The sequence below is a fragment of the Electrophorus electricus genome, chromosome 4 (assembly GCF_013358815.1).
Source record: "Electrophorus electricus isolate fEleEle1 chromosome 4, fEleEle1.pri, whole genome shotgun sequence".
NCBI classification, from domain to species: Eukaryota; Metazoa; Chordata; class Actinopteri; order Gymnotiformes; family Gymnotidae; genus Electrophorus; species Electrophorus electricus.
The window spans coordinates 5,632,388-5,655,763 of NC_049538.1; the positions used below are offsets into that span (position 1 = coordinate 5,632,388).

General features: G+C 43.6%; 4 protein-coding genes across 6 annotated transcripts; 3 read left to right on the top strand and 1 right to left on the bottom strand.

Moving 5' to 3' along the window:
• The first annotated feature begins 794 nt into the window (after window positions 1–794).
• Window positions 795–4,441, top strand: ptger1c (prostaglandin E receptor 1c (subtype EP1)). The gene is made up of 2 exons (XM_035524957.1): window positions 795–3,897; window positions 4,193–4,441. Exons 1-2 carry the CDS (start codon window positions 3,004–3,006, stop codon window positions 4,439–4,441), a joined length of 1,143 nt encoding a protein of 380 aa, XP_035380850.1. The 5' UTR covers window positions 795–3,003.
• A 641-nt stretch (window positions 4,442–5,082) lies between these two features.
• On the top strand, window positions 5,083–12,614 carry slc27a1a (solute carrier family 27 member 1a). Of its 2 annotated transcripts, XM_027017291.2 has the most exons (14): window positions 5,083–5,268; window positions 5,355–5,457; window positions 5,676–5,843; window positions 6,209–6,603; window positions 7,262–7,426; window positions 8,155–8,224; window positions 8,335–8,426; window positions 8,651–8,760; window positions 9,759–9,968; window positions 10,121–10,247; window positions 10,422–10,559; window positions 10,706–10,870; window positions 11,034–11,180; window positions 11,303–12,614. In XM_027017291.2, the coding sequence occupies exons 3-14, from the start codon at window positions 5,677–5,679 to the stop codon at window positions 11,458–11,460; spliced, it is 1,944 nt and encodes a 647-aa protein (XP_026873092.2). In that variant the 5' UTR covers window positions 5,083–5,268; window positions 5,355–5,457; window position 5,676; the 3' UTR covers window positions 11,461–12,614. The 2 variants fall into 2 exon arrangements, with proteins under 2 accessions (XP_026873092.2, XP_026873091.2); XM_027017290.2 differs by lacking the exon at window positions 5,083–5,268 and having other exon boundaries at window positions 5,348–5,457.
• Window positions 12,615–13,143: 529 nt separating this feature from the next.
• trim35-13 (tripartite motif containing 35-13) lies at window positions 13,144–16,692 on the bottom strand. Its single transcript, XM_027017283.2, has 6 exons — window positions 16,162–16,692; window positions 15,332–15,427; window positions 14,999–15,229; window positions 14,885–14,907; window positions 14,619–14,737; window positions 13,144–13,854 (listed from the first exon to the last, which is right to left on the bottom strand). Exons 1-6 carry the CDS (start codon window positions 16,552–16,554, stop codon window positions 13,316–13,318), a joined length of 1,401 nt encoding a protein of 466 aa, XP_026873084.2. The 5' UTR covers window positions 16,555–16,692; the 3' UTR covers window positions 13,144–13,315.
• A 2,710-nt stretch (window positions 16,693–19,402) lies between these two features.
• On the top strand, window positions 19,403–21,685 carry LOC113581847 (zinc finger protein 808-like). 2 transcript variants are annotated; one of them, XM_027017285.2, is made up of 5 exons: window positions 19,403–19,553; window positions 19,748–20,031; window positions 20,178–20,299; window positions 20,410–20,482; window positions 20,612–21,685. In XM_027017285.2, exons 2-5 carry the CDS (start codon window positions 19,779–19,781, stop codon window positions 21,511–21,513), a joined length of 1,350 nt encoding a protein of 449 aa, XP_026873086.2. In that variant the 5' UTR covers window positions 19,403–19,553; window positions 19,748–19,778; the 3' UTR covers window positions 21,514–21,685. The 2 variants fall into 2 exon arrangements, with proteins under 2 accessions (XP_026873086.2, XP_026873085.2); XM_027017284.2 differs by lacking the exon at window positions 19,403–19,553 and having other exon boundaries at window positions 19,604–20,031.
• Window positions 21,686–23,376: the final 1,691 nt, after the last annotated feature.

The window sequence follows — 23,376 nt, forward strand, 5'->3', positions numbered from 1 at the left end:
TTGTCAGTGACAGTGATGTTTGAACAGAGAATTTTCATTTTACGTGAATTTTCAACTGTCGCAAGCCCTCTGAAATTAAAGAGGAGCGGCTGTCCTCTTTTCAGTATGCATATAGTCTGTCTGCTTCTGTGTTATATCCTTTCTGTAGGATTCATCTTTAATCAAAAAATTGAATGGGCCAGAGTTGCATTGTGACTTAAAAACAACTATAATGCCTTTTATTGTAAACATATTTATTTATGCTCAACATTCATTTCCATCTTCACAGCTTAACTCTTTGTGCCACTGATCATCTGTGCATCTGCGTGTCTGAGAGAGGAAACTTGCCTTGATTCAAAATTCACTTTCTGAAACTGGTAGAAGCATTGTGCCCTCCAGTCTTTAAGTGTTTTTCAAGAGTGTAGTTTTGCATTATTTTCTGTACATTTTTCAGTACAGTACATTTGCATTATTTTCAGTACTTTTTTCAGTACAGGGCATTTGCATTATTTTCAGTATTCCTCAAGCAAATGCTTGGCAAAATGCTCATGGTTGAAACTCTTAGTCTTCATTTGTGTCCAGCTGGACTTACATGAACAATAGATGTAATTGGGAATGTTGCTGTGTATGCACTGCATGCATGTAAACAGTCTGCACGCGGAATAACGCTTTGTGACATAGTCCCTTCCACTTTCTGTGACGTGGACATCCTATGTCAGTCATATTCATATTCCTTACTGATGAAGGCTTTTCTTAAAAAAAAAAGACTGATTATAGACCGGAGAGAAGGATATGTCCAGTTTAGGAAAAACGCTCTTATATATCATAGTATGTGAAATTTATAAAGAGAATTACTCACACATGGCCTGAAGTTTCATTTTGAAGGATTGTGCTGCAGGGAGTCAAAAAGGCCATCCTGTCAGTGTGAAAGCCCGAGGAATACATCGTGATGGGACGTCATTATCCCATTTAAGTTTTGCTAGTGGAACAGAATTTGTCCTTGTCGGGGTTCCTGATGGCCAGGGAGGACTGACAAGATCAGCCTGGATCAGAAGTTGGGATAGAAAGGAACAAAATCTGACTGGCTGAGTTCAAAGCTTGGAAATCTAAAGCGAAAAGCTGAGTTAAATTTCATGAACCTCTTGCAGTGATATAGACTCTATCTTTTCTATGATATTCCACAAAAATTGAGTGTTTATGAGGCGCTATACACCAAGTACCAAGTACAGACACACAGCCAAACATACCATGTCACACAAACATACCATGTACATTTGTCATTCTAGTAGTATATATTTTTTTAAAAAACAAATAGGAAACGGAACAAGTGTGAAAAATCATTAATCACTCAGAACAAACACAAACAGCCTAGACAGGCGTGAAGTATTAGAGAGAGGGAGAGGGAGAGGGTCAGTTTAGGAGGGAGACAGAAAACATAGCAATACCAGTAATATCAGCATTGAGGACTAAACTGAGAATTTTATCCTTGCTTTTCTGCCAGAGAATTTAGTCATATAGTGTGAGTATTCCTTTAACTGAATTGACTGCCTTTATTGGACTTTATTATGAAACTATGACTTTGTGATTGCTATCCAGGTATCTTTATGAGTACAAATCTCAGTGCAAGTCCCCATCAGAAAAGACTGATAATCTAAGTGACTGGCCTATTACAGGGAGAATATTACTACTCGGACCAACTTGACACGTGCACCAGAGGAAGATGGAAGGTACAGCCTGTTTCCCAGTAATCTGCGCCACCTGAAAACGTGTTGCTGCGGTATGAATCGGACCATGCTCAAGTTATTCTCTAACGCATTATACTGTATGAATTTGCCATAATCGCTGCATTATTTCCTTGAATTCGATGAGTACTTGGGCCTTTGTTTCCAGACACAATAGACCAAATTCATAAATCCTACCGTCAGATTTAACGTTATGTCAACAGCAAACAACCCCGCGGTAACACGCTTCCTCATTCAAATATATTGGTTGATGGGGTTTTTTACCGCATTTTGTCCTTATTTGCATACTGTATTAGCGAATCATAATAGAAAAAATAACAACAACAAACAAAAATATGATAAATGTCCCGGTAAGAAGATATTGATTGGATGATATTTTCTTTAACAATGTTTTGTCATGCATAAAAGTCATCAACAAAGTAAAAAGTATAAAATTATGCATCTGTTTGGACTAAGCACATGCTGTGAACATGCAATAGCAGCAGTACACGAAGAGCGTGACATGCCTGAGCAGGATCGCAAACTGCCACGAACTTTTGCTATGACGTTGACACCGCTGCACTAATTATCGCCACTGTAACTGACTAGAAATTAAATGGTGTGTCGCATATTTTGTGGGGCGTAGCCATCAGGCTTTATGAATCCACAAAACAGCGGGGTAACGTGGAGCAGAAACAGAGGGGTGTGGTAACATGCAAAGCGTGCGCAGCTCTGTGCTTCATACTTTTCCCACTTTAGTGCACACAGTAATAAATATGGTGATGTATGCATGTGCGCACGATGAAAAGTATTTTTTTAATGTTTGGGATTACTCTACATAAGCGATCGTGTGTGTCTCATTTGCACTTGGTTATGTAGGGCACTTGGGACAACAGAGAAGTGACAAATGTCATGTACTGTGTGCAGTGCAGGCATTTTGAAAATCATTACATTTTCCACAAAACACAAGAGGCAATGAAATGATATACTTCATTGGTTCTCAACTTCTGTTTTAGAGACCCGGTTACCTGCACAGTTTTAAGTTCCTTTCCAACAGATCATTGTCATAATCATCACCAAGTCCTTCATTAGCAAGATCAGGTGTATTGGGAGTAAGAACATTTTGAAATTGCCCAGATCAGTGGGTCTCCACAGTACTCTGTTACTTTACAACACAGAACTAGTCCCCCCCCCCCAGATCCTAAGAGTGAATTTTCAATGCATTTCTTTCTGAAATCCTTTTGCAGATGACACACCTTTGACCTTCCCCTGTGAACTTCCCTGTGAACTTCCCTGTGTCGTCATGGATTTTGTGTTGCCGACCTGTGTTCCCTCCGTGTGTCAACACTCCGCAGACCTTAACCACTCCTTTCCTTGCCTCCATGAGCCAAACACAAGCCCAACAGCCCCTTCTCCACTCAGCCCACCCACCTTCAGCATGTCCTACTTCACCATGAGCTTCGGAGCACTGTCAAACTTAATGGGCCTGGCCATCCTCTGCATGTCTCAAGTCCGCTTCCACCGCCGAGCCAAGACGCCGTTCCTCTTCCTGGTGGCGGCTCTGCTCCTGACCGATCTGGTCGGTCACCTGGTCACCGGGAGCTTCGCCCTGCATCTGCACCTGGGCCGAGTCCTTCAGCACAGGGAAGAAGTCAGGGGCATCGAGCCTCCTCGGAGGCTCTGCAAACTGTTTGGCGCCTGCATGGTCTTCTTCGGCTTGAGTCCTTTGCTGCTGGGCAGCGTCATGGCCGTGGAGCGTTGCGTGAGCATCACCCAGCCACTCCTGCACTCCACTCTCATCACCACAGATCACGTGTGCTTTGCCGTGCTCCTGCTCTTCTCCTTGGCCTTTGCTTTAGCAATGCTGCCCCTTGTGGACGTAGGTGGGTACACACCACAGTTCCCGGGTACCTGGTGCTTCCTCCCTGTGCTCGGCACCCTTTCCCCCATCGATGCTGGCCTGGCCTTGGCGTTCTCAAGCCTGGGCCTGGTAGCACTGGTAGTGTCCGTCTTCTGCAATGTCCTGAGCGGGCTCACGTTGCTGCACAGCCGGCTCATTAAGCCAAGATTGACGTCGACCGCTGCCAGGAGACATGCATCATCTGTGTGCCCGACTCTGAATTCCCTGGACGTGGAGATGATGGTGCAACTATTGGTGCTAACTGTGGTTTCATGTGTCTGCTGGAGTCCGTTTCTTGTGAGTTGATCCTTACAGTGCTGATTTATTAGTGAAACATGTAATAAGGCTTTCTCTTCTCTCTTGCCTTGAATGCAGAATAATAGGACTTTTGAAAATGAGTGTCAAGAACTGCCACAGAAATTATTGCACCACAGTTCTACAATACCTTATCAAAATGAAAGGTGTCTCATACAGCAAGCTTAGTTTTAGGCGTAGTGTTTGGCCTGCTATGGCAACTCTTAAGATAAATTACAGCAACAAACGAAAGACGTATTCTTCTCATAGTGTGTGTCTTTCTCCTTCCCATGTCCAGATTTATATCTCCATATCTGTGCGACAGTTCTACAGAGGCAATGTCAGAGTGGATGAGCAGTACAAGCAAGTGCTGCTGTTGGCCTTGAGGATGGCCGCCTGGAACCAGATCCTGGACCCGTGGGTCTACATCCTTCTGAGGCGGTCCGTACTGTCCCGGTTGTGCCGCCTGCTCCGGCCCCACGGCGCCATCTTAACCCGGAGTCACTCCTGCACAGGCTCGCAGAGACAGGAAATCTGTTTATACTGACACCAGAGCAAGCACGAACTGCAGCACAAATCCAAGGCACGGGTTAACAAGAAGGGGTCATTAATATGTCACAATGTAAAACAGCCATTGGACTCACCAGCATGTGCATTGGGGGTGACTCGCTCTTCCGCGGCGCTTGAATCCAGCCATCATATCATAGTTTTCCAAAATATTTAAGAGGTCAAGAAGTTTAGGTGGGTCAGTGATGTTAGGAATTTCATAAAGATTGGCGCTCTTAAAAGAGCTCTCAAACTGTTGCTTGAATTCTGGGAATCAGACAAAGCTTTCTGTATATGGAAATGATTTGTCACTTATTTATTTAATTAAACTATAACTGTGTGATATTGCAGGATTCTCTGACTATCACGTGAGATAGTCAAAGATTGGCGTTCAAAACTGTGAGATTGGCGTTCAAAACTGAATCTGCATGATTTTTTTTTTTACTTCACTTTGTCCTTTTGTAAGCATGTTATGAGCGTATATGCATAACCGTCTATAAAACTGTTAATATTTAACATTCATTGTTTCCGAATGGAAGCCAGTTTTTATGACAGATTCATACTTTTATTATGAAAAAATAACGCGTCTTCAGCCATGTTGTGACATGTTGTGACTTTCCCTGGCCAACTCTGGCTTCACACCCTACTCCAAAAGACGAAATTATTTGTTTTTTTACCGCTATTATGTGACACTTTTATTTAACGTATAAAGTAATTGCAATTAAATCTACCTTTAATTTAATAAGAACTCGTCATACTTACTTTCCATATTAATTTGGCTCGTTATTTCCTGAATAACGTACTAGGCTTCGCCATGGGATGTCAAAGGTGAATAATAGTTTGGAAATATAAGTTGTAGCCAACTTCAGCAACACTGTATCATTAACACAAGGTCGTCATATGTCGGTATCCAGTTGGTCCTCGTGAGGGACAGAGCGGGTTAACGCGCCGGCTCCGATGTTTACAGCAGCCTGACCTCTCCAGTTATATACTTTCTTTTTTCCTATTTTATCTTAGGTAAGTGTAACGTGTGCCGCCTCCGTTAGCCCTGTTTAGCCCGCCGAAAATAATATGCTTTAACGTTCGATTTCAGCTTTAACTCCCCTATTTATGATGGTGCCAGATTATTGCGAAATACTAAGATACAGACAACCCCGACATTGAGAATTTATTTATCAGGAAAATGCGTGAGGTGCTATTTTCTCCTGCTTTCGCAACGATCCATTCTACTGTAGGATGCGCTATGCGGCAACCGCCTCTCTGTCCTTCGGTTCTCTGGGCCTGCTTCGTCTCTTCGGAGCGCCTTGGTCCTGGAGTGTGGCAGCTGGTCTCGGAGTCTACCTCGGGACCGGTGGCTGGCAATACTTCTATATTGCAATTCGCACCGTCAAAAGGGACATTAAGTGAGTGCAAGCATTGATTTTATTTTTTTTAAATGTATAAAACTTGTCGCGTTAACTTCTCAGAATCATTATTTCAAATGTGGAATAGTGCTGCCAATAGAGTGATACAGATCAACTGGTTATAGCGAAAGTGTTCACGTGATGTATAAACCTACAAAGTGTTTTCCCATGTGGGGGGATTTTTCCTGTGGACACGTGTGGAGGAGTAGGCTCAATTTAATATATGACACACAGAGGACGCAGGCTGTAGTAGATGATTTTGTTAAAGAGCTTCCTCGTTCAGTTGACCTGAAACTACACTGGAGGGCTTATTCTCATTAGAAGTTCTACTTGAATGACGACTTCTGTTCTTTCTGTTGTTCCAGTGGACTGTATGTGCTCATGAGGGTGAAGCTAGCGCTCTGGCGTCACACGCGCAGTGGTAGCACTTTGCCCGTCATCTTCTCTCGGACAGTGGCCCGGCACCCAGACAAGCCTGCCCTTGTGTACGAGGCGACGGGGGAGACGTGGACCTTCTCGCAGCTGGACCAGCTGTGCAACGCGGCAGCCCACTGGGCCCTGAGCCAGGGCTGGACCTCGGGGGACGTGGTGGCGCTGTTCATGGAGAGCAGGCCTCTGCAGGTCGTGCTCTGGCTGGGCTTGGCTCGTGTCGGTGTGGAGGCGGCACTGATCAACTTCAACCTGAGGCAAGACTCCCTCCTGCACTGCCTGGGCGTGTCCGCGGCCCGGGGCCTGGTTTTCGGGGCAGAGATGGCTGGCGGTAAGAACTGCGAGTCTGTGAGACGTTCATCTTGCCTTCCTAACGCAGGGCTCGAGGGCTGAAGGGTTTCCATCCACCCTGGAACAAGCTCTTGGCACAGTGTTTGGCCTGCAGGTTCAGATTGGCGCGCCTCTTCCCCAGACACCCCAGAGATGATTTACTGGACAGAACTGGTTCCTTGAAAGTTAATCTCATAACTGCCAGTTGAGCCAGGGATTGGTTTGTTGTGTACAAAATGACAAGAAGACAAGACAAGTCCCTACACGAGAAAGCTGCTCTTTGCAGCAGATTCGGACATTTTTGCGGTTTCAAAGTCCACTTATTAAAATGCTGGCATTTTTTAATTTGTTGTGTTTGTGCCATCTTTACTTGGACAGATTATTAGTTAAAAAAACATGGCACCCGCACAAGCCTACCCTTGTGTACGAGGAACGGGGGAGGTGTCTGTAATTTATGCTGTACCATGTCCCCAGTGTGTCTAAGGTCCATGTCTGTCTGTTAAATTGCACGGTGCATGGAGGAATGCAGCTGTGCTCTGCATATTCCGAATCATGATAAAGTTGACTGGCTTGTTTATTTATTTATTTATGATTGTCTGAACAGCCTTTGCATTACTTCACACTGGTGATTCTCTCTGCTCTATCCTGTCTCTCCACAGCTGTGTCTGAGGTGAGTCCCTCTCTGAGTCTGTCTATGACTCGCTACTGCACTGGAGACCTGGGACCCCAACAGCTGGCTGCCCTGAACGCGCAGTCACTGGACCCCATGTTGGCGTCCTCCCCCCATCACCCACCGTCCTACGTGCCGTCAAAGGGCTTCAGCGGTGAGTGGCTGCTCGGCCGCGGTTTCTGACTCTCGCGTCCAAGTGCTCACAAAAGTTGCCGTAGCAATGGAACTTTAGCAACGCCGCTGTGTCATAACTGCTGCATAACATCCCAAGATTTCAGTGTCTGAATGAAGGTAAGAGTTCTCTGCTTTTAAGTCTCTGGAAGCAGAGATGGTTTAACATGGGCACCCATTCCCAGTCCATTACTTTATAAGAACGTGTCCATTTCTGATGGAGTGTGACATTGAGCGGGTCATGCCTGTTGTAGATCTTGCATTTTAAAGTGAGTGGTCTTGCCCGTTCAATTTTGCTATTCCATGGTAACTGGTCAAAGCTGAGGCAGAATCAGCTCTTCCACCCTGTGTGTCTAAATTATTCACCCTTAAAGCTGAATCTGAAGGCATGGGTCTGTCTGAGCCAGTACAGGTGTGTAGTATAATGTCAGGCTGTCTCAGGCTGGACTAGTATATTTGCTATTCATATTAAACAAAAAGGACTGAAAGAATCCAGCACATTGGCCTTTTGCTCTGCACAAGAAAAAGCTTGATTTGAGGTTCCTGAATGTCACTAGGGAGGAAGAAAATTATTTAGTGATGAGATGCAGTGTGTGTGTGTGTGTGTGTGTGTGTGTGTGTGTGTGTGTGTGTGTGTGTGTGTGAGAGAGAGAGAGAGAGAAGGCATCTGTGTATATGAAGGACAGGGCCTCATGTGTTTTGTGTCTACAGATCGTTTGTTCTACATCTACACCTCTGGTACCACCGGTCTTCCCAAAGCCGCTATTGTGATCCATAGTCGGTAAGTCATGCTTCATGTTACAGCTGTCAAACACGTGTTTTACAGAGTGCTTCATATGCACACAAACATGTGGACAGTCACTCCTAGATGGCTTCCTTCCTCCTCCCTAGGTATTTTAGAATCGCTGCATTTGGTTACTATTCATTTCGCATGCGGCCGGATGACATCATATATGACTGCCTGCCACTTTACCATTCAGCAGGTGAGCACCGTGTCGCTGTAGGATCACCCAAGAAGTTGCATCATAAAGTTGTTTTTATTTGGTTTATTTGGGGTTTTTTTAATTATGTTTTTTACATTATCCTGAGCCTGAAATGTGTGGATTTTATTGTTACTTTTGTCTTTAAAGCAGTTTTGATGTTTATGTTGCACACTGATTAAATGATTTGTCAATATACTTTTTTTCATTATCTCAATTTTGCCCAGGTAACATCATGGGTGTCGGTCAGTGTTTAATCAACGGGCTGACGGTGGTGGTGAAGAGGAAGTTCTCAGCTAGCCGCTTCTGGGATGACTGCATCAAATACAACTGTACCGTAAGGGGCTGTTTTCTCGGGTTGTTTCTTGTCTAGTTGCACACACCTATACAAGCCTTATACTAGTACTTATTGTTTATTACACTGATTGTTGTCTGTTATAGAGCTCTTATGTATTTTGTACTTCTAAGCATCAGCATTGATTCCTGTGTTTCAGCTGTATTCTAGTTTATTGGTATCTTGGACTCTAACCTACTGTATTGGGGTGTATTTTATGAGTAAATGACAGCACTTTTGTAAGTCGCTCTGGATAAGAGCATCTGATAAATGTCATAAATGTAATGTAATTACTGAGACTCTATGTACTGTTACAGAAGGATTATGGTAGTACCACTTCTGTAATTATGCAAGCATACTTTAACAGCTGTAAAAAGATGTAAAAGACTTTTCTGATGGTGATTTGAAAAAGATAGTGGTAACTTGCCTACATTAGGCAGACACGTCCACTGCAGTTGTAATAGGTTTGTGTTGTAATCTGTAATTTGTAATAGGTTTGTGTTGCAATCTGTAATTTGACCATACCTGTTCTACGGCATTTGTTATAGCACAAATGTTCTAATGACATTAAAGTTACCCTTAAAGATGCTACACTTCCTAAGATGTCGCAGTCTAGATACAGTATTATCTGATTACATATTTGTAATACATTACTTTTATTTTACTATAGTACAACACAAATATTGTGCAGTAATTGGATAAAGGTTACACTTTCAGATAAATTAAAGTGTATTGTATTGTGTGCATTGTAGCTGTGTAAGGTGATCTGAGTTGTGATGCTGCGTCCATCTGTAACAGGGCACACCTACTCAGGAGTTACATTATATACTGGCATTTGCTGTTTATGTGCAACTGTAGACGCACGTAATACAAACTGGGACTGTGGGGGAGCTCCACGGGGCGGTTCCGCGGTTAACCAATGCGTTGCCTTCCCGCGGAGTCTGGTGTCCCTGCGGGAGCTTCACAGTGCTGCTCAGGCTGAGTGTGGCTGCCCCCTACAGGTGGTTCAGTATATAGGGGAGATCTGCCGCTACCTGCTGTCTCAGCCTGTGCGCCCCTCGGAGCAGGGTCATCGCGTGCGCCTGGCGGTGGGGAACGGCCTCCGGCCCAGCGTGTGGGAAGCCTTCACCCAGCGCTTCGGCATCGAACAGATCGGCGAGTTCTACGGAGCCACAGAGTGCAACTGTAGCGTGGCCAACATGGACGGCAAGGTCAGCGTTGCCAGCGGCTCGCGACGGCAGCCGGCCGCTTCTTTCAGGCTGTTGGTTTTCTGGGCGCACGTTCATGACGTGTCTTTGGAAAATGCCCAGGCAGATTGCCATGACTTGGGAGTTTATGGGTAATTCTGTGCTCCTCTCTCAAGGTGGGTGCATGCGGCTTCAACAGCCGGATCCTGCCCAACGTCTACCCTATCCAGCTGGTAAAGGTGGATGAGGAGACCATGGAGCTGGTGCGGAACAAGGCGGGACTTTGCATTCCATGTCGACCTGGTGAGTTCACCATGTTGGAAGTGAGTCAGCATAATTACTAGACTCCAGCCTCTGTTACATGGTTTTATCCACGCTGGCATTTCAAGGTGTTGCATGCCGCAAATATCTATTCTGCTACTGAGAGCTGGTAAATGTAAGTGAATAGCCAATGGCTATTTTCCGCTGGGGCTCCAGGGGAACCAGGACTGCTGGTGGGCAAAATCAACCAGCAAGACCCTCTGCGCCGCTTCGATGGATATGCTAATCAGGAGGCCACTAGGAAGAAGATCGCCCACAATGTGTTTAAGAAAAATGACTCCGCCTATCTGTCAGGTATGCCCTCTCAAACAGTACTGCAGAGACTCTGTGGAGACAAGTCACCGCCAAATGTGAAAACGACATAAATCCAGGAACATTAAACATGATGTCAGTCGTTACGGAGCTCCTTCAGTGTCCCGTGTTCTCCTGGGCTGCTCCAGGTGACGTCCTGGTGATGGATGAGCTCGGCTACATGTACTTCCGGGACCGCAGCGGTGACACTTTCCGCTGGAAGGGGGAGAATGTCTCCACCACTGAGGTGGAGGGGGCGCTGAGCAGCCTGCTGGGCCAGACGGACGTGGCCGTGTACGGCGTGGCAGTACCGGGTGAGCGACGCGGCACGAGCTCCTCGCAGGGGAGAAAAAAAGCAGAAGTTCCCAGCAACTCGGGCCGAGTCGTTTTCTACAGGTCTCTGTGTAAAACCCATGGTGTGTGTGTGTGTGTGTGTGTGTGTGTGTGTGTGTGTGTGTGCGGATATGTGAATTGCAGGCGTGGAAGGGAAAGCTGGCATGGCAGCCATTGCTGACTTGAATGGGAGCTTTAACTGCGATTCTTTCCTGAGGGAAGTCCAGAAAGCGCTGCCCCCATACGCTCGGCCTGTCTTCCTCCGCATCTCCCCACAAGTGGACACCACAGGTGAGTTAGACCCTAAGAACGTCCACGAGCTACATGTAAAAGAACCTCGATTTGCTGTTTGGATTAACTCTGTTGCTTGTCAGAGAACTCATTCAGAAGATTATATGTCTCCTTCCCTCAAGGAACATTTAAAATTCAGAAGACCAGGTTGCAGAGGGAGGGATATGACCCCCGAATCACATCTGACCGGATCTACTTTCTCAATGCTAGAGCAGGACGTTATGAGGTTGTGAATGAGGAGTTGTATAATTCCTTAGTTGATGGTAGGATACCTCTCTGAGAAGACAAAGGCAGAGTAAGCTCTGGAACTTCAGGGATCACTTATAGAAATGCAATCACTGCTGTGATTTGTGTTTGTAATATGTTGACAGGCAACATTTAGCACTAAGCCAGCAGCACTACATTTCATTATGCTATTTTACAGCGTTCATTCTGTGTGTGCTTAACATTCATAATAGGATTTGATGTGTATTGTGAATGGAAATTCCTTTACCAGCCAAAGATATATGCAAGGGTTTGTATAGGAAGAAATACAAATACAATATATTTGCTGGGAAATTCACAAAAACTGATAGTGCCTACCTAAAGATGTAAATGACTCTACAATATGTTGCATCATGCTTATGTAAGTAATTCTTCACCATTCGGGATGTTTGTGTAGACTCTTCCATAGGTACACTCCATTTTTGGTTACTGTAACAACACTATGGCAGAACCTGCAGGTTGAAGAATTACAGAGCAAACAGTTCCGTTTTTCCTCTTTATTGAAAGTTCTTTCTGTTTTGACCTACTAAATTACCTTTCAAATATTACCTGAAAAATTCTTCAAGTGTATAAAATTAACTCTCTTCAGAATTATCCCTGTGTAGTTCAACACTAACATTAATCATGCTCTCCACACTGATGGCTTTAAACGTTTATTATGGGTGTGTGTTTCTGTACACATCTATTACAAAGTGCCTTGAACTGGGTTTCCCCGTTCCGAGAAGTCCAGTATATCATGACAGGTTCTTTGAGTTGAATGCTGGCAGAAAGACTATAAGTGATGTTTAGGCAGCTTTTGACACTAATATTTCACAGTCCCACGTTATAATGATCATCAGGAATATGATCCCAGGGCAGGAACACGGCGCACCGAGTTCTCCCTTTTTGACATGGTGTGAATTGCGAGTTCAAACTGAAATAAATATTTTTAGAACCTGTTTATCATTTGTAATTTTATACTCAGACTTGTGAACAAACGATCTTTTTTTTTTTTTTTTTCTGTTCATAAGTTGAAGTCATAGATGATGCATGTGCTTGTGTTTTATCTGTTCAGAGAATAGATGCACTGACCTCTAAACAATTTACTATTAATCTATTACTTGGACAACAAGAATTGGTTTGGAACTCACTTATCATCCTACAAATAAATCAGTGGCTAATATACTTTAACATCTCAATCTCAGACCACATTCTTTTTAAGGAACCTCCACTAGTCTTACACAGATGAGGCAACAGCATCAAAGACGTGGTCATTAAAAGTGAGACACATGACCAAAGGAATATGAACTGTGCTGCTGTAGTCTGCAACCGCTGCAGATATGCCACATGTAAATGTATTAGCACAGCCTCTATAATAATGAGCAGTAAAGGATCTGTAGTCGTCATCCATTATATCTCATGTATTACTGCAGGAGGTGTCTGTTCTATCTGCTATCAGCTATACGAGAAGCTGTGTGTGTGTGTGTGTGTGTGTGTATATACATACATACACACACACACACACACACACACACACACAGCTTCTCGTATAGCTGTATATATGTATATATACATACACACACACACACATTCTGTTTCTCTGGAAACTCTTTCTCTACTACAATTTAACATATATATATGAGAGAGCCCAATTTATGTCCCAAGTCTGATTTCAATTAAATAAAAACTATACTTATAGACATTGTATCACTAACAGTAATAGTTTGTTTTTCTTTTATTTTGTGTTGTGTTTGAGCTAAAACATCAAGACAAGCATATGGGTTTCAAGTAGTGTATGTGTTTCCATCCATATCACCCACGCACGTAATATTAGAGGGGACAGGATGGTCCAGGTGGGGGTGCCGTCCCTGAACGGGATGTGCCACAAACACCTAGTGCCCCACTGAGACAGACACGCGAACTGGCAGCACCCTGAGTGGGCTTTCCTTGCAGGCACTGCAGAAGTAAGGGAGCGCTCGTAGGGTGAGAATGTCTGTGAAGGTGTACAGTGCCGTCCTCTCCCGTGGGTCGTAGAACGTGACCTTGGACCGGTCCATGTCCAGCACCACCCTCACCACCTCCGGCTCCCTGTTCATGGTCAGCGGCGACCAGGGTGCAGAGCAAGCCTTGTACTCGCCGTTGCGCAGCCGGATGGTCCAGAAACCTTCCGCAGGGGTCAGCACGTGCTTTCCCTTCCTGTCGATGGACTCGCTGGCCACCCCAATGACCCAGTAGGTGTTGCCTTTAACCTCCACCTCCCAGCTGTGCTTGCCTGAGCGGAAGCCCTCAGAGCCCAGAATCTCAGCGCCGACATCAAAGCGCTCAGGGTTGTCTGGGAGCTTGAACGTCTGGGCGCAGTACAGCAGCGTTGCCAAGTCCTCCGACAGCTGGAAGCAGGTTGCAGCCGTGTTTGGGTCTAGAGTCACAGGAGCTGGTCCGATGGAAACGTGACACATTAGTAAGTGTGGCACTCAGAATGAAACATGAATCATGATCATGGTCAATCACTGACTGAGCTTCCCAGTGGCTGTGACTAATTATAGTCATTGATATGCATGTTTATAGTTGCTCCCTTACATGTATGGATTCCTTCTTCCTTATGTGAAATATAAATTGCTCACCTATAAGAACATGCTAAATATACTATTACTATACAGAACCATGCAAAAGACCACCCAACGAAAAAAAAAACCCAAACAAACTTATTAATTACATTTAAAGATACCTAATAGGGCAGTTACGTGTGTTATTTGCTAGTAAAAAGTCCCAAGGTAAACTTGGTAAACACTGTTTGATTATGGCTGTTCCATGATCCCACACAGCTTGTCAGGATTTGAGTGGTGATCTGTTCTGCCTGCCTGTAAGTGTTCCATCCACTGGTTAACTGTTATTTGAAGCAGTTATCACCATGACATTTTTTTTTTGCAGGTAATACAATTCTTTTTCCTTCATATAATGTTTTGACATGCAATTAAAGACTGACCTGATCAGTAGTTTATATTTTTGGGGGAGCTGACCTAAGACGGCACAGTATGGTGCCTCTGGATCATACATGCTATAACAATCTGCTATCTTTCATCTACTGCTTAATTTTAAAGAGTCTAGATATTTTGTTACATCAGCTAGAGACACAGATCATCTGTCATGTGCACCTAGACTGCACTCTTATATTTGCTATATACCCCATATACTCACTATATTGAATAATATTCTTCATCTTTTCCCAGACCTTGAATTTTAATGAGCCTGTGTATTTGGCTACATCAACCAGAGATGCTGAGATCATTTCTGGATCCTGGGGTACGTGCCAAGTCCTGTAGACAGTGAAAGCAGCAGCGTTAATAGGGTGATGATGGAAAGCAGCGATGTGTATCTCTGAGGTCAGAAGATGCTGATCCATATATTACAGATCTCAGTGATGACAGAGAAGACAGCCAGAATTTGCTGAAGGGTCAACATACCTCTTTATCATGTCCTTGTAGTTCTGTGGAAGAGCAAAAACAGATCCATTACCAAGAGCTGAAACAGGCCTGAAAAGCTAACTTGACCATTTGATCTAAAAGTACACATTTTACCTGGAGGAAAGGGGTATCTTGAGAGTTCATCTCCTTTTCGCTAATTCTGATGGTTTTCGTAAGGGAAGCTATTTCTTTTTCTATATCATCAATCTTTTCCATCATTATCTGGCTCTTCTGATCTTCTTCTCGTTTCAGTTCAGAGAGTCGGGCAGCTTCCTCATCGTGAAGGAACTGGTGCAGGGCTTCAAACTCCGTTCTAATCTGCCCTTCTGTGTGCTCAGCCTGCCTCTGTTGCACAAATAATGAGACTGTATGAGAAACCCACTAATGGATCAATTTCCCTTAAAATTATTCTGGTTAGCTGATAACAGGCAGACAGGAAGAAAATACCTTGATGTGCTCTGCTGTTTGATCATAGGTGAGTTTAATTTTCCTGAAGAGATTCAACTTTTCTTGCAGGGGCTTTAAAGCATTCCTCAGCTCAGCCTGAAATGGAACACCCGTCCAAACATGTTCTCAGAAGTTCAGAGCGAGGTTTGGGATAAGACTTTCAAGTTCGAATGTTTTCAGCATTTCTTTAGCCATTACAGCAACTTTGCTTCCAGTAGTCCAAAAAGGGGCAGCAGTGAGATATCTGCAGAGAAACACTTTCCCTGTTTTGAAATTTCTGGTATTTATGGTCATGGGTCTTTTCTGCAGCATGTAAGAACACACCACTGCGGTGACTCTGGGAGCCCAATTATCACAAAAAACTGGTGTTTCCTCTGCCGCAGGGTTGCCCTGGGCCAGAGAGGTCAGCTTCTGTGGACTGGAATGGTGAGTGACAAATATTTGCGAGAGCTCAGGGGACTCTTGTTTCAGCCCTTCCAGAAGGCCCTCGGCCAGGCCCAATGAAAATATAAGGATATTATTATCTATGTAAGATCTACATATAACACTGTTTCTGAGTAGCTGAATTGACCTGAGTGACTACTGCAAGTGTGTGAGCATCCTTAAAACATAGCTGGTTAAATTACCATCATGTTCTGTCTTGGAAGACTGTTGCAAAGACCCTTCTTTCATTTGCAACAAGGACAAGTATGAGTATGACCTGGGCATTCATGTCTCACACCAGTGACTCTCTTCTTAATATGAAGAAGAGTGCCTAGAATGGATCATTTGTGTGAAGTTTTGGACGTAACGTCTTCGGAGCTTGTTCACGCCGTTTTATCCGAACATACCTTACAGTCTTGGGATGCGTCTTCCAAAGAGTATAATCTGTGCCCTTTGTGGCTGATTGATGACTTGCACGTGACGCAGGCGGGCTGCAGCTCTTCCAGACAGAAGAGTGTCAGGGTTTCCCCGTGTTCCCTGCACGTAAAAGGGTTGTTCCTGCGGCGCTCCCCCAGAAAGCCCTCGCAGGTCTTCTCAAGTGTAGAGTTGACCACGAGCTCTCCCACGGAGGCTGGCTGACAGCACAGCGGGCACTCACAGGGTCCGCTGCCACTCCAGAACCCCTCCAGACAGAGCTTACAGAACCTGTGTCTGCAGAAAAGTACCACAGGCTGCTGGAAGATCTGCCCACAGATCGGGCAACAGAGGTCTTCCTCCAGGCGAGCGTGTCTGGTTGCCATTGCGTCTTTGAGGGTTCAGCTGCACGGTGAAGATCATATATGCTTACCGTGCTCTGCCCTCCCCCTACCCCTTCATAGGTTACGGATATGGAACTGCAGAGAATCCTGCTTCTGAATTGGCACTCTAGGAGATCACGGTCGCACCCATACCGATTGGCAGAGGACGTAAGGCATGAAACACTGGGTTATAAAACAAGTGCGGGCCAGCTGTAAACGTCCGAGTGCATTCAGGGCAGTAAATGAGATGACTGCATGGAATTCTTGACTTTTAACTTTGACATAAGAGACATGGGGACTGTGTCCAGACAGTGTTGACTTTCCATTCAGCTATAGTTGCCACATTAGCAAATGATGTTAGAAGGCCAATCAAAATAGTAAACAAATTAGAATGGATTTCAGAGACTCTAATATCAAAGCAGGATGTTATAAATGTTAAGTCAAATAGGATGGCCTATATGATTGAAAATAGAAATGAAGCTGGATAGGTTGGGTCAGTAAGCAGTTCAGAGGCTTGTATTACTGACTGAAAATAGACCTGGACTGCAAGGGAGGCATGGGCTCTGCAGTCTTCATCAAAACAAGAAATGCACATTTTTCACACTTAACCACTGCAGACAAAATACAAGGTGCATGGTCTGGATGTTACACTTTGGACATTCTGAAAAAAACCTACAAGTAAAAACAAATATTTGCTTATTAGAATATCTTGTTTTCTTCACCAAAATACCACCTGCAAATTGTTGTTTACTGTAGCAAATTGTTTGGCAGATTGAGCATAGTAATTCAGTTTTCAGGGTGTCTTAAGCATGGCTACTTTCTGTGTCTGCATCAGAAGACCTGTTGTAACACTGGCCTGTATTCTGTCAGGCAGCTGCCAACAAGTGCACTTTAGTAAAGTGATCATTATGTTCTCAGTGTCATCTTGATGATAAACTACATACATTCTGTAAATATGACAAAATCCTGAAACCTTTTACCCTTGGTACAATACTGACAATAAACTATTTTCCAGTGTGAAATGTAAATCAACTCTTTATCAGAACAGGAAATCTGGAATAAACGCCATGATACTATGGTACAGATGCATCATAGGTTTGCCTAATCGTAATACAGTTGACTGGCTTGTCTTCAAGCTGCAGTCTGTAGGTCATGAATCTTTTGCCAAATCTAAAAGCATTTAGAAATATTTGCTGGCATTTACAGTTACGTGTAAAGACCTAAATCACTGAGCTGTCACTGTCATAAATACCCAGGGGAGATATGAAAACATTTGAATACTGCTCTTAACAAGTAAAAAATCCTACTTCTTTTTCTTAGTTGTACATATAGTGAGCCAGAGGAGGATAAGCCCCGCCCCCTTGAGGCTTGGTTCCTCTCAAGGTTTCTTCATCCTGCTCTAGGGAGTTTTTCCTTGCCACTGTCGCCCTTGTCTTGCTCACTGGGGGCTTGGACTTGGACATTTGTAAAGCTGCTTTGTGACATCTGTTGTAAAAAGCGCTGTATAAAGAAATTGGATTTGATTTGACTCCCTGGAGTTACCATGCATTGCACATTTTTGTGTCTTTTATTGCCTGATTCAACTCTTCAGGGAATTATTATCAGTTCCTTCATGAGCTCAGTCAGATATTTTATAGAAGGGATGACACGTGAACCCTTGCACATGGGGAAGCACAAGACTGAGATTAAAAACCACAGTGTTATTAATAGCCCCTTGTGTGGTACTGACACTGACTAAGCTTGTCATCAGGAAGGGGGTTGAAGGGAACTGTACCAAAGAACGGCCCACTCAATGACTGCTTTAGCTATACTTGTAAATATTTGCAAGTACAGAGTTTTATCTGCATTTATATGTAGGAATAAAAGTGTCCAGTTTAGGCTTGCTCTGTGGTCAGAAGCAGGATTTACAGAGATGTAAAACGTGTTACAATCAGTCTGCTGTCTTCAGCTAGCTTCGACCCACTGGGGTAGCGTACTGAACGCCTCCTCACAGGCTTGGAGGCGTGGCTTCAGCTTCCATTTTGCCAAAGCTATGGTGAGGTTCAAGCCTCTGTCAGCACTTGTAGTGGGAGATAGAGTTACAATGACCCACTCCTTACTCTTTAGTGCTCCAGTGGCCAGGCATTTTACCCGCTCAGTTTGCTGGCCATTTCTGGAAAAAGTCGTAACACACTTAAGAGTTTTTTAAAAAGTAAAAGTGAGAAAGCGTCCCATGTCAATATCACTGGGATTATATGATATTCAGCTGACTTTTCCTGCATGTTCCTTCTGTGCATGATGTATAATGGGCCTCATAACACAGTAATGAAGCCCAATGGACCTTGTGCATAAATGACTCCAACAAACAGATTCGCTGTAATATTGTTCATTTGAATGATTCAGGAGAATTTGTCCCCTTCACCAGTTTTTCCCAGATTCAGAATTTTCTCTTGATCACATAAATAAATAAATAAATAAATAAATAGAACTTTGTAAATTTAGGAATATTTGTTGAATTTTACAACAAAATATGTATAATTTAACATAAGAATACCAATTTTTTTGAGGCCCAATCTCTTCTAATTAATTTTAGCAGCTGTGCAGAGTGCAGCGACTCTGATTGTCCCTGTGTTGCAGTCCTGTACTGCTCTTACAGAGGGAAAACCCAGCGGTTCCTGGGAACAAAATCCCGGACCCTGAACCACTGCACGTATGGAATGCAGATCTCAGATGTAGGAAAGGGTCTGTTCCTTCCTGTTCCTCATGCTCACTCTTTATGCGGGTGCAGGGCAGACGGAAGCCTGAGTGTCCTGAGCCTCGTGGAACAGAGGCATGTGCTACTGCACGGAGCAACAATAGGGGGCAATAAAGAGCTGCCCACGTGCTGAGTGCATGTTCTGCGTTCAAATTCATCGCAAGAGCATGTTTGTTTACGGTCGACGTACACTGATATCACTAGTTTTATGTGAACATTTGTTATAAAACTTTCGATTCACCAAAACCTTCTGAGGCTCGGGATAGACGTGAGTATTTATAACTGGCGACGGCTCAGAGCACGCACGACCCGGAAATAAAAAGCAGTTGGAAACGACCTATAGCGTCTGCACCTTCTCATTCGAGTTATATGCATTCAGACCTCTACACATAAGCATAACTTTTTACTTTTTGTTTGCATTGATTTTGCGCATCGATGTGTTTATATATTTTTGTCTAAAAGGTTTGGATACACGAGACACTACAGTGTAAGGATGGCGAAGTCCGCTTTTCATGCACGGCTCAGCTCTATTATGGAGGTGATGACCGAATCGGCGATGAAACAGATCTGCGAAGTTGTGGATGGTGATCTCCAGAATTTGCGCCTGCAACTGACAAGGGCTCTGAACGAGAACGTGGCTCTTAATGATAAAATGCATGTACTTGAGAACGAAGTCAAAACGCTCCGCAACGAAAAGACAGAGGCGCTCAAGAAATGTCGCTCTATTTGTATTCAAACGCTGGAAGGTACGATTCCTTAAATGTGATTTATTGGTTGGTTTTTAATGTTTTTGTTGAGAGGTTTTGCAGTAGACTACGGGAAAATAATATGTGTGATGCTGCATAAATTTCACATTAAATCAGTTTGTTGACGAGGGCTCTCATTTTAAAAGTATCTGACTCGCCATCCATTAACGGGATCTTCGGAAAGGAGTGGTGTTCCAGTTTGTGGGACAGGAAGGAGCCGAGAACAGAAGAGAAGGCAGGAGATGTCGGCCCTCCTGTGTCTGATGAGGTTAAATGTCTTACACATGACTTTCATTGTATCTTCTTAACTACCTATCCTTTAGAACATTCCATTTCTTACAGCAGTTATGTTTTAACTTATTTGCTTCTTTGATGTAGCCTAACGATAGCAATAAGATGATACCCATCAAAGAGGAGAAATGTGAGAAGGAAATTTATCCCAGCAATACAAGTAAGAAAAACTGAACTGTTGTTTTTTGGGGGGGGGTTTTGGCCATCATTTTAATGCAATCATGGGGGTAATGTAGTTAACACCTTGTATTTGATTCATTTTCTTTCTTCCCCAATGCGATGATGGAAGAGAACAAGAAAGAAGAAGAAAGAAGAAAGAATCCCTTTTCTCCATCAAACCATAAGGATGGTCCAAAAGTGGACCTGGATGAGAAAGAGGAGGAGGATGATGATGCAGACATATATTTAATATCTGCTGGATTTGAGGAGACACCTGAAGTCCACCCCATAATCTTTACTTCCCCAGGGGCAGATTCCTCAAAAATTGAATGTGTGAATAGCACCCGTGAACATTTAACAGTGCCAAGTTCTGATCGGATGAAATTTGATGAACACTGCGTGCCCATTGAGTTTATTGCGGCTGAACGCACAGAAAGGCAGCCTGCTGAGGAACAGGGGGAAGTTGGCCCACAAGACCAAAGAAAAGATGCAGGAAAAATCTTACGTAGTCGCCACATCTTCATTGTTGCTCAGGCAGCTAGGTCAAAAGAAAAGAAAAAGGCTACGCTACGCTGCTCTGACTGCAGCAAGATGTTCATTAGACAGAGCAATCTTACTTTACACAGGAAGAAGTTTCACCAGACGTATACATGCCGCGTGTGCAAGGTGATTTTCCCCCATAAGAAATTGCTCAGAGTCCACAGGTGTCGGCTTGCTGACAGCTTCGCGACGTCCGATCTGAGGTTCAGCTGTGAGCAGTGTGGGAAACGGTTCCACTCGAAAGCAAATCTGAGGGTCCACTATGCCGTGCACACCGGGGAGAGTCCATACACGTGCAGCTTCTGTGAGAGGGGTTTCACCCACAAGGGATACCTCAAAACCCACGAGCGCGCCCACAGTGACGAGAGGCCATACGCCTGTGTCACCTGTGGGAGGCAGTTCTCCCAGAAAGCAAACCTGATCCAACACTTGGTTGTTCACAACAAGAGGAGAAGGGGCAAACCAAAAAAACCTGTGGAAAAATCACAGTGACTTTAAGATCCATGTGGCAAGCCTGTTCTGCTGATGCCATCTGTAGGAAGGCTTTTGTTTGTTGTAGTAACAAAAATATGACTGTTCATGGTGTTAAGGCTAAAAAATTAGAATGTCTTACCCAAACTACAAAAGGAAAGCCACGAAAAATAAAAACCTTTATAAAAACCTACTTTTCATTGAATACATGATATAAGAATGTGGAAGTAAGGCACGTGTGCATTTAGCTGTCACTTCTATCCAAAGTGATGTACAATTTGAGCAATTGAGAGTTGAGGGCCTTGCTCAGGGGCCCAACAGTGGCATTTTGGCAGTGCTGGAATTGGAACTGGCAACCTTCTGATTATTAGTCAAGCACCTTAACCACTGAGATACCACAGTTTTTTTAAAAAAAACATTATATAGTAGGTTATTTTCCTTATTACTACAGATTATCCATTCCACTCTCAAATATACAGCATTTTGGATTAATTGTGGGAACTTTTTCAGTATACTAAAAAGGGTTAATTAAATTAACAGGTTTTTGTGTGCATTTAGTCATGCTTTCACTAGCACATATAAAACAACTGTGGCTTTGTCAATTATTTCTATTATCCTGTATTGGACAGCAAGCTAAAAACTGATTTGTTATTCTACTTTACCTGAACAAACATTTGTATTTAAACATGCTGGGTGTGTGTGGCAGTGTGGTTCTTGTAATATGTTTAACTTATTACATTTATGCTGTTAAGTTCCAGAGGGCACACTTGTGAGATGAGGAGTTGAGTAATCCGTTGGTTGGATTAACCACTGGCTTTAGTATTACTCAATGCGTAATAGTGACTGCTACTTCAAATAATGTATCTTACCTGTAGCCTAAATAATTACAGGTCCCCTATGAGGTAGTAAAAATTGCAGCGTAGTAGGCACGGTTTCCAGAGAAACATGTCAGGCAAAGGCCCTTCATCAGCTGTGCAAGCAGGGTGCATTTGTGTACTTTGCTTTGCTTGCGCAGCTGATGAAGGGCCTGCATCCAATATATTCTGTCTCTCTGGACACCTGACGTACTACGCTGCAATTTTTACTACTCCCTCTTTCTCTCTGGCTTACCAGGCACATGATCCTTGTTGACAATAAAAAAAATAAAAAAAAATTACATGAAGAAAACAGCAGTGGTAATAGATGTGGCAATCACTGTGACCTGTGGAAACTGAAAGCGTGGTTCCAACAGATCCCAGGAATGTCAACATGAAGCTCAGTCCAGAAGAGCAAAAATACTGCACCACACCCTCATACTACCTGCCCAGTCAAAGCCCAAGCATAAGCAAAACTATATATGTGTGTGTGTGTCCATCAGCTGTGCAAGCAAAGTGCTTTATATATTTTTTTTTTCAAAGAAAATTCCAGATGAGTACTACTAATATATATATATATTTCGGAGTTAAGCTTATCCTGTGGTCAGAAGCAAGTGGCCTGTGAATGGACACAGACACAACTGGTCCAGAACACAAGATATGTCAGAAGAATAATTATTCAGTACTAAACCTATGGCAGCTCATAGGGAACAGCCTTCCCATCTCCCAGAAAGTGGAGAATTTATCTGATGTAAGGCAGACATTTTCCTGTAGCAAATCAAATGATAACAGGTAAATGACCTGATAAACTGCATTCATTGTGGTTTCCTGGAGTTTCATTCAATTGTTTCACAGGGAGCTTACTGGACAGCTACAGAAGTTAACATAGAGCATTTCAAGCACGACTAGGGTGATGGATAAATTTCCATACAAATAAAAGATTCCCCTGCAGACATCAAACCCTTTGTACCATTAAACTAAGACAACTATGTTGTAATGGGCAAATCACAAAGAAATCATCCAAAATTAA

Coding starts and splice junctions, on each gene's coding strand:
- trim35-13 (XM_027017283.2), bottom strand. CDS start 16,554: ATGGCAACCAGACACGCTCGCCTGGAGGAAGACCTCTGTTGCCCGATC. Junction 15,230..15,331: donor AAACAGCAGAGCACATCAAG/GTATTTTCTTCC, acceptor TTTGTGCAACAG/AGGCAGGCTGAGCACACAGA. Junction 14,738..14,884: donor TACAAGGACATGATAAAGAG/GTATGTTGACCC, acceptor CACTGTCTACAG/GACTTGGCACGTACCCCAGG.
- ptger1c (XM_035524957.1), top strand. CDS start 3,004: ATGGATTTTGTGTTGCCGACCTGTGTTCCCTCCGTGTGTCAACACTCC. Junction 3,898..4,192: donor TCTGCTGGAGTCCGTTTCTT/GTGAGTTGATCC, acceptor TCCCATGTCCAG/ATTTATATCTCCATATCTGT.
- LOC113581847 (XM_027017285.2), top strand. CDS start 19,779: ATGGCGAAGTCCGCTTTTCATGCACGGCTCAGCTCTATTATGGAGGTG. Junction 20,300..20,409: donor GCCCTCCTGTGTCTGATGAG/GTTAAATGTCTT, acceptor TCTTTGATGTAG/CCTAACGATAGCAATAAGAT. Junction 20,483..20,611: donor AATTTATCCCAGCAATACAA/GTAAGAAAAACT, acceptor CGATGATGGAAG/AGAACAAGAAAGAAGAAGAA.
- slc27a1a (XM_027017291.2), top strand. CDS start 5,677: ATGCGCTATGCGGCAACCGCCTCTCTGTCCTTCGGTTCTCTGGGCCTG. Junction 5,844..6,208: donor ACCGTCAAAAGGGACATTAA/GTGAGTGCAAGC, acceptor CTGTTGTTCCAG/TGGACTGTATGTGCTCATGA. Junction 10,248..10,421: donor TTGCATTCCATGTCGACCTG/GTGAGTTCACCA, acceptor CTGGGGCTCCAG/GGGAACCAGGACTGCTGGTG.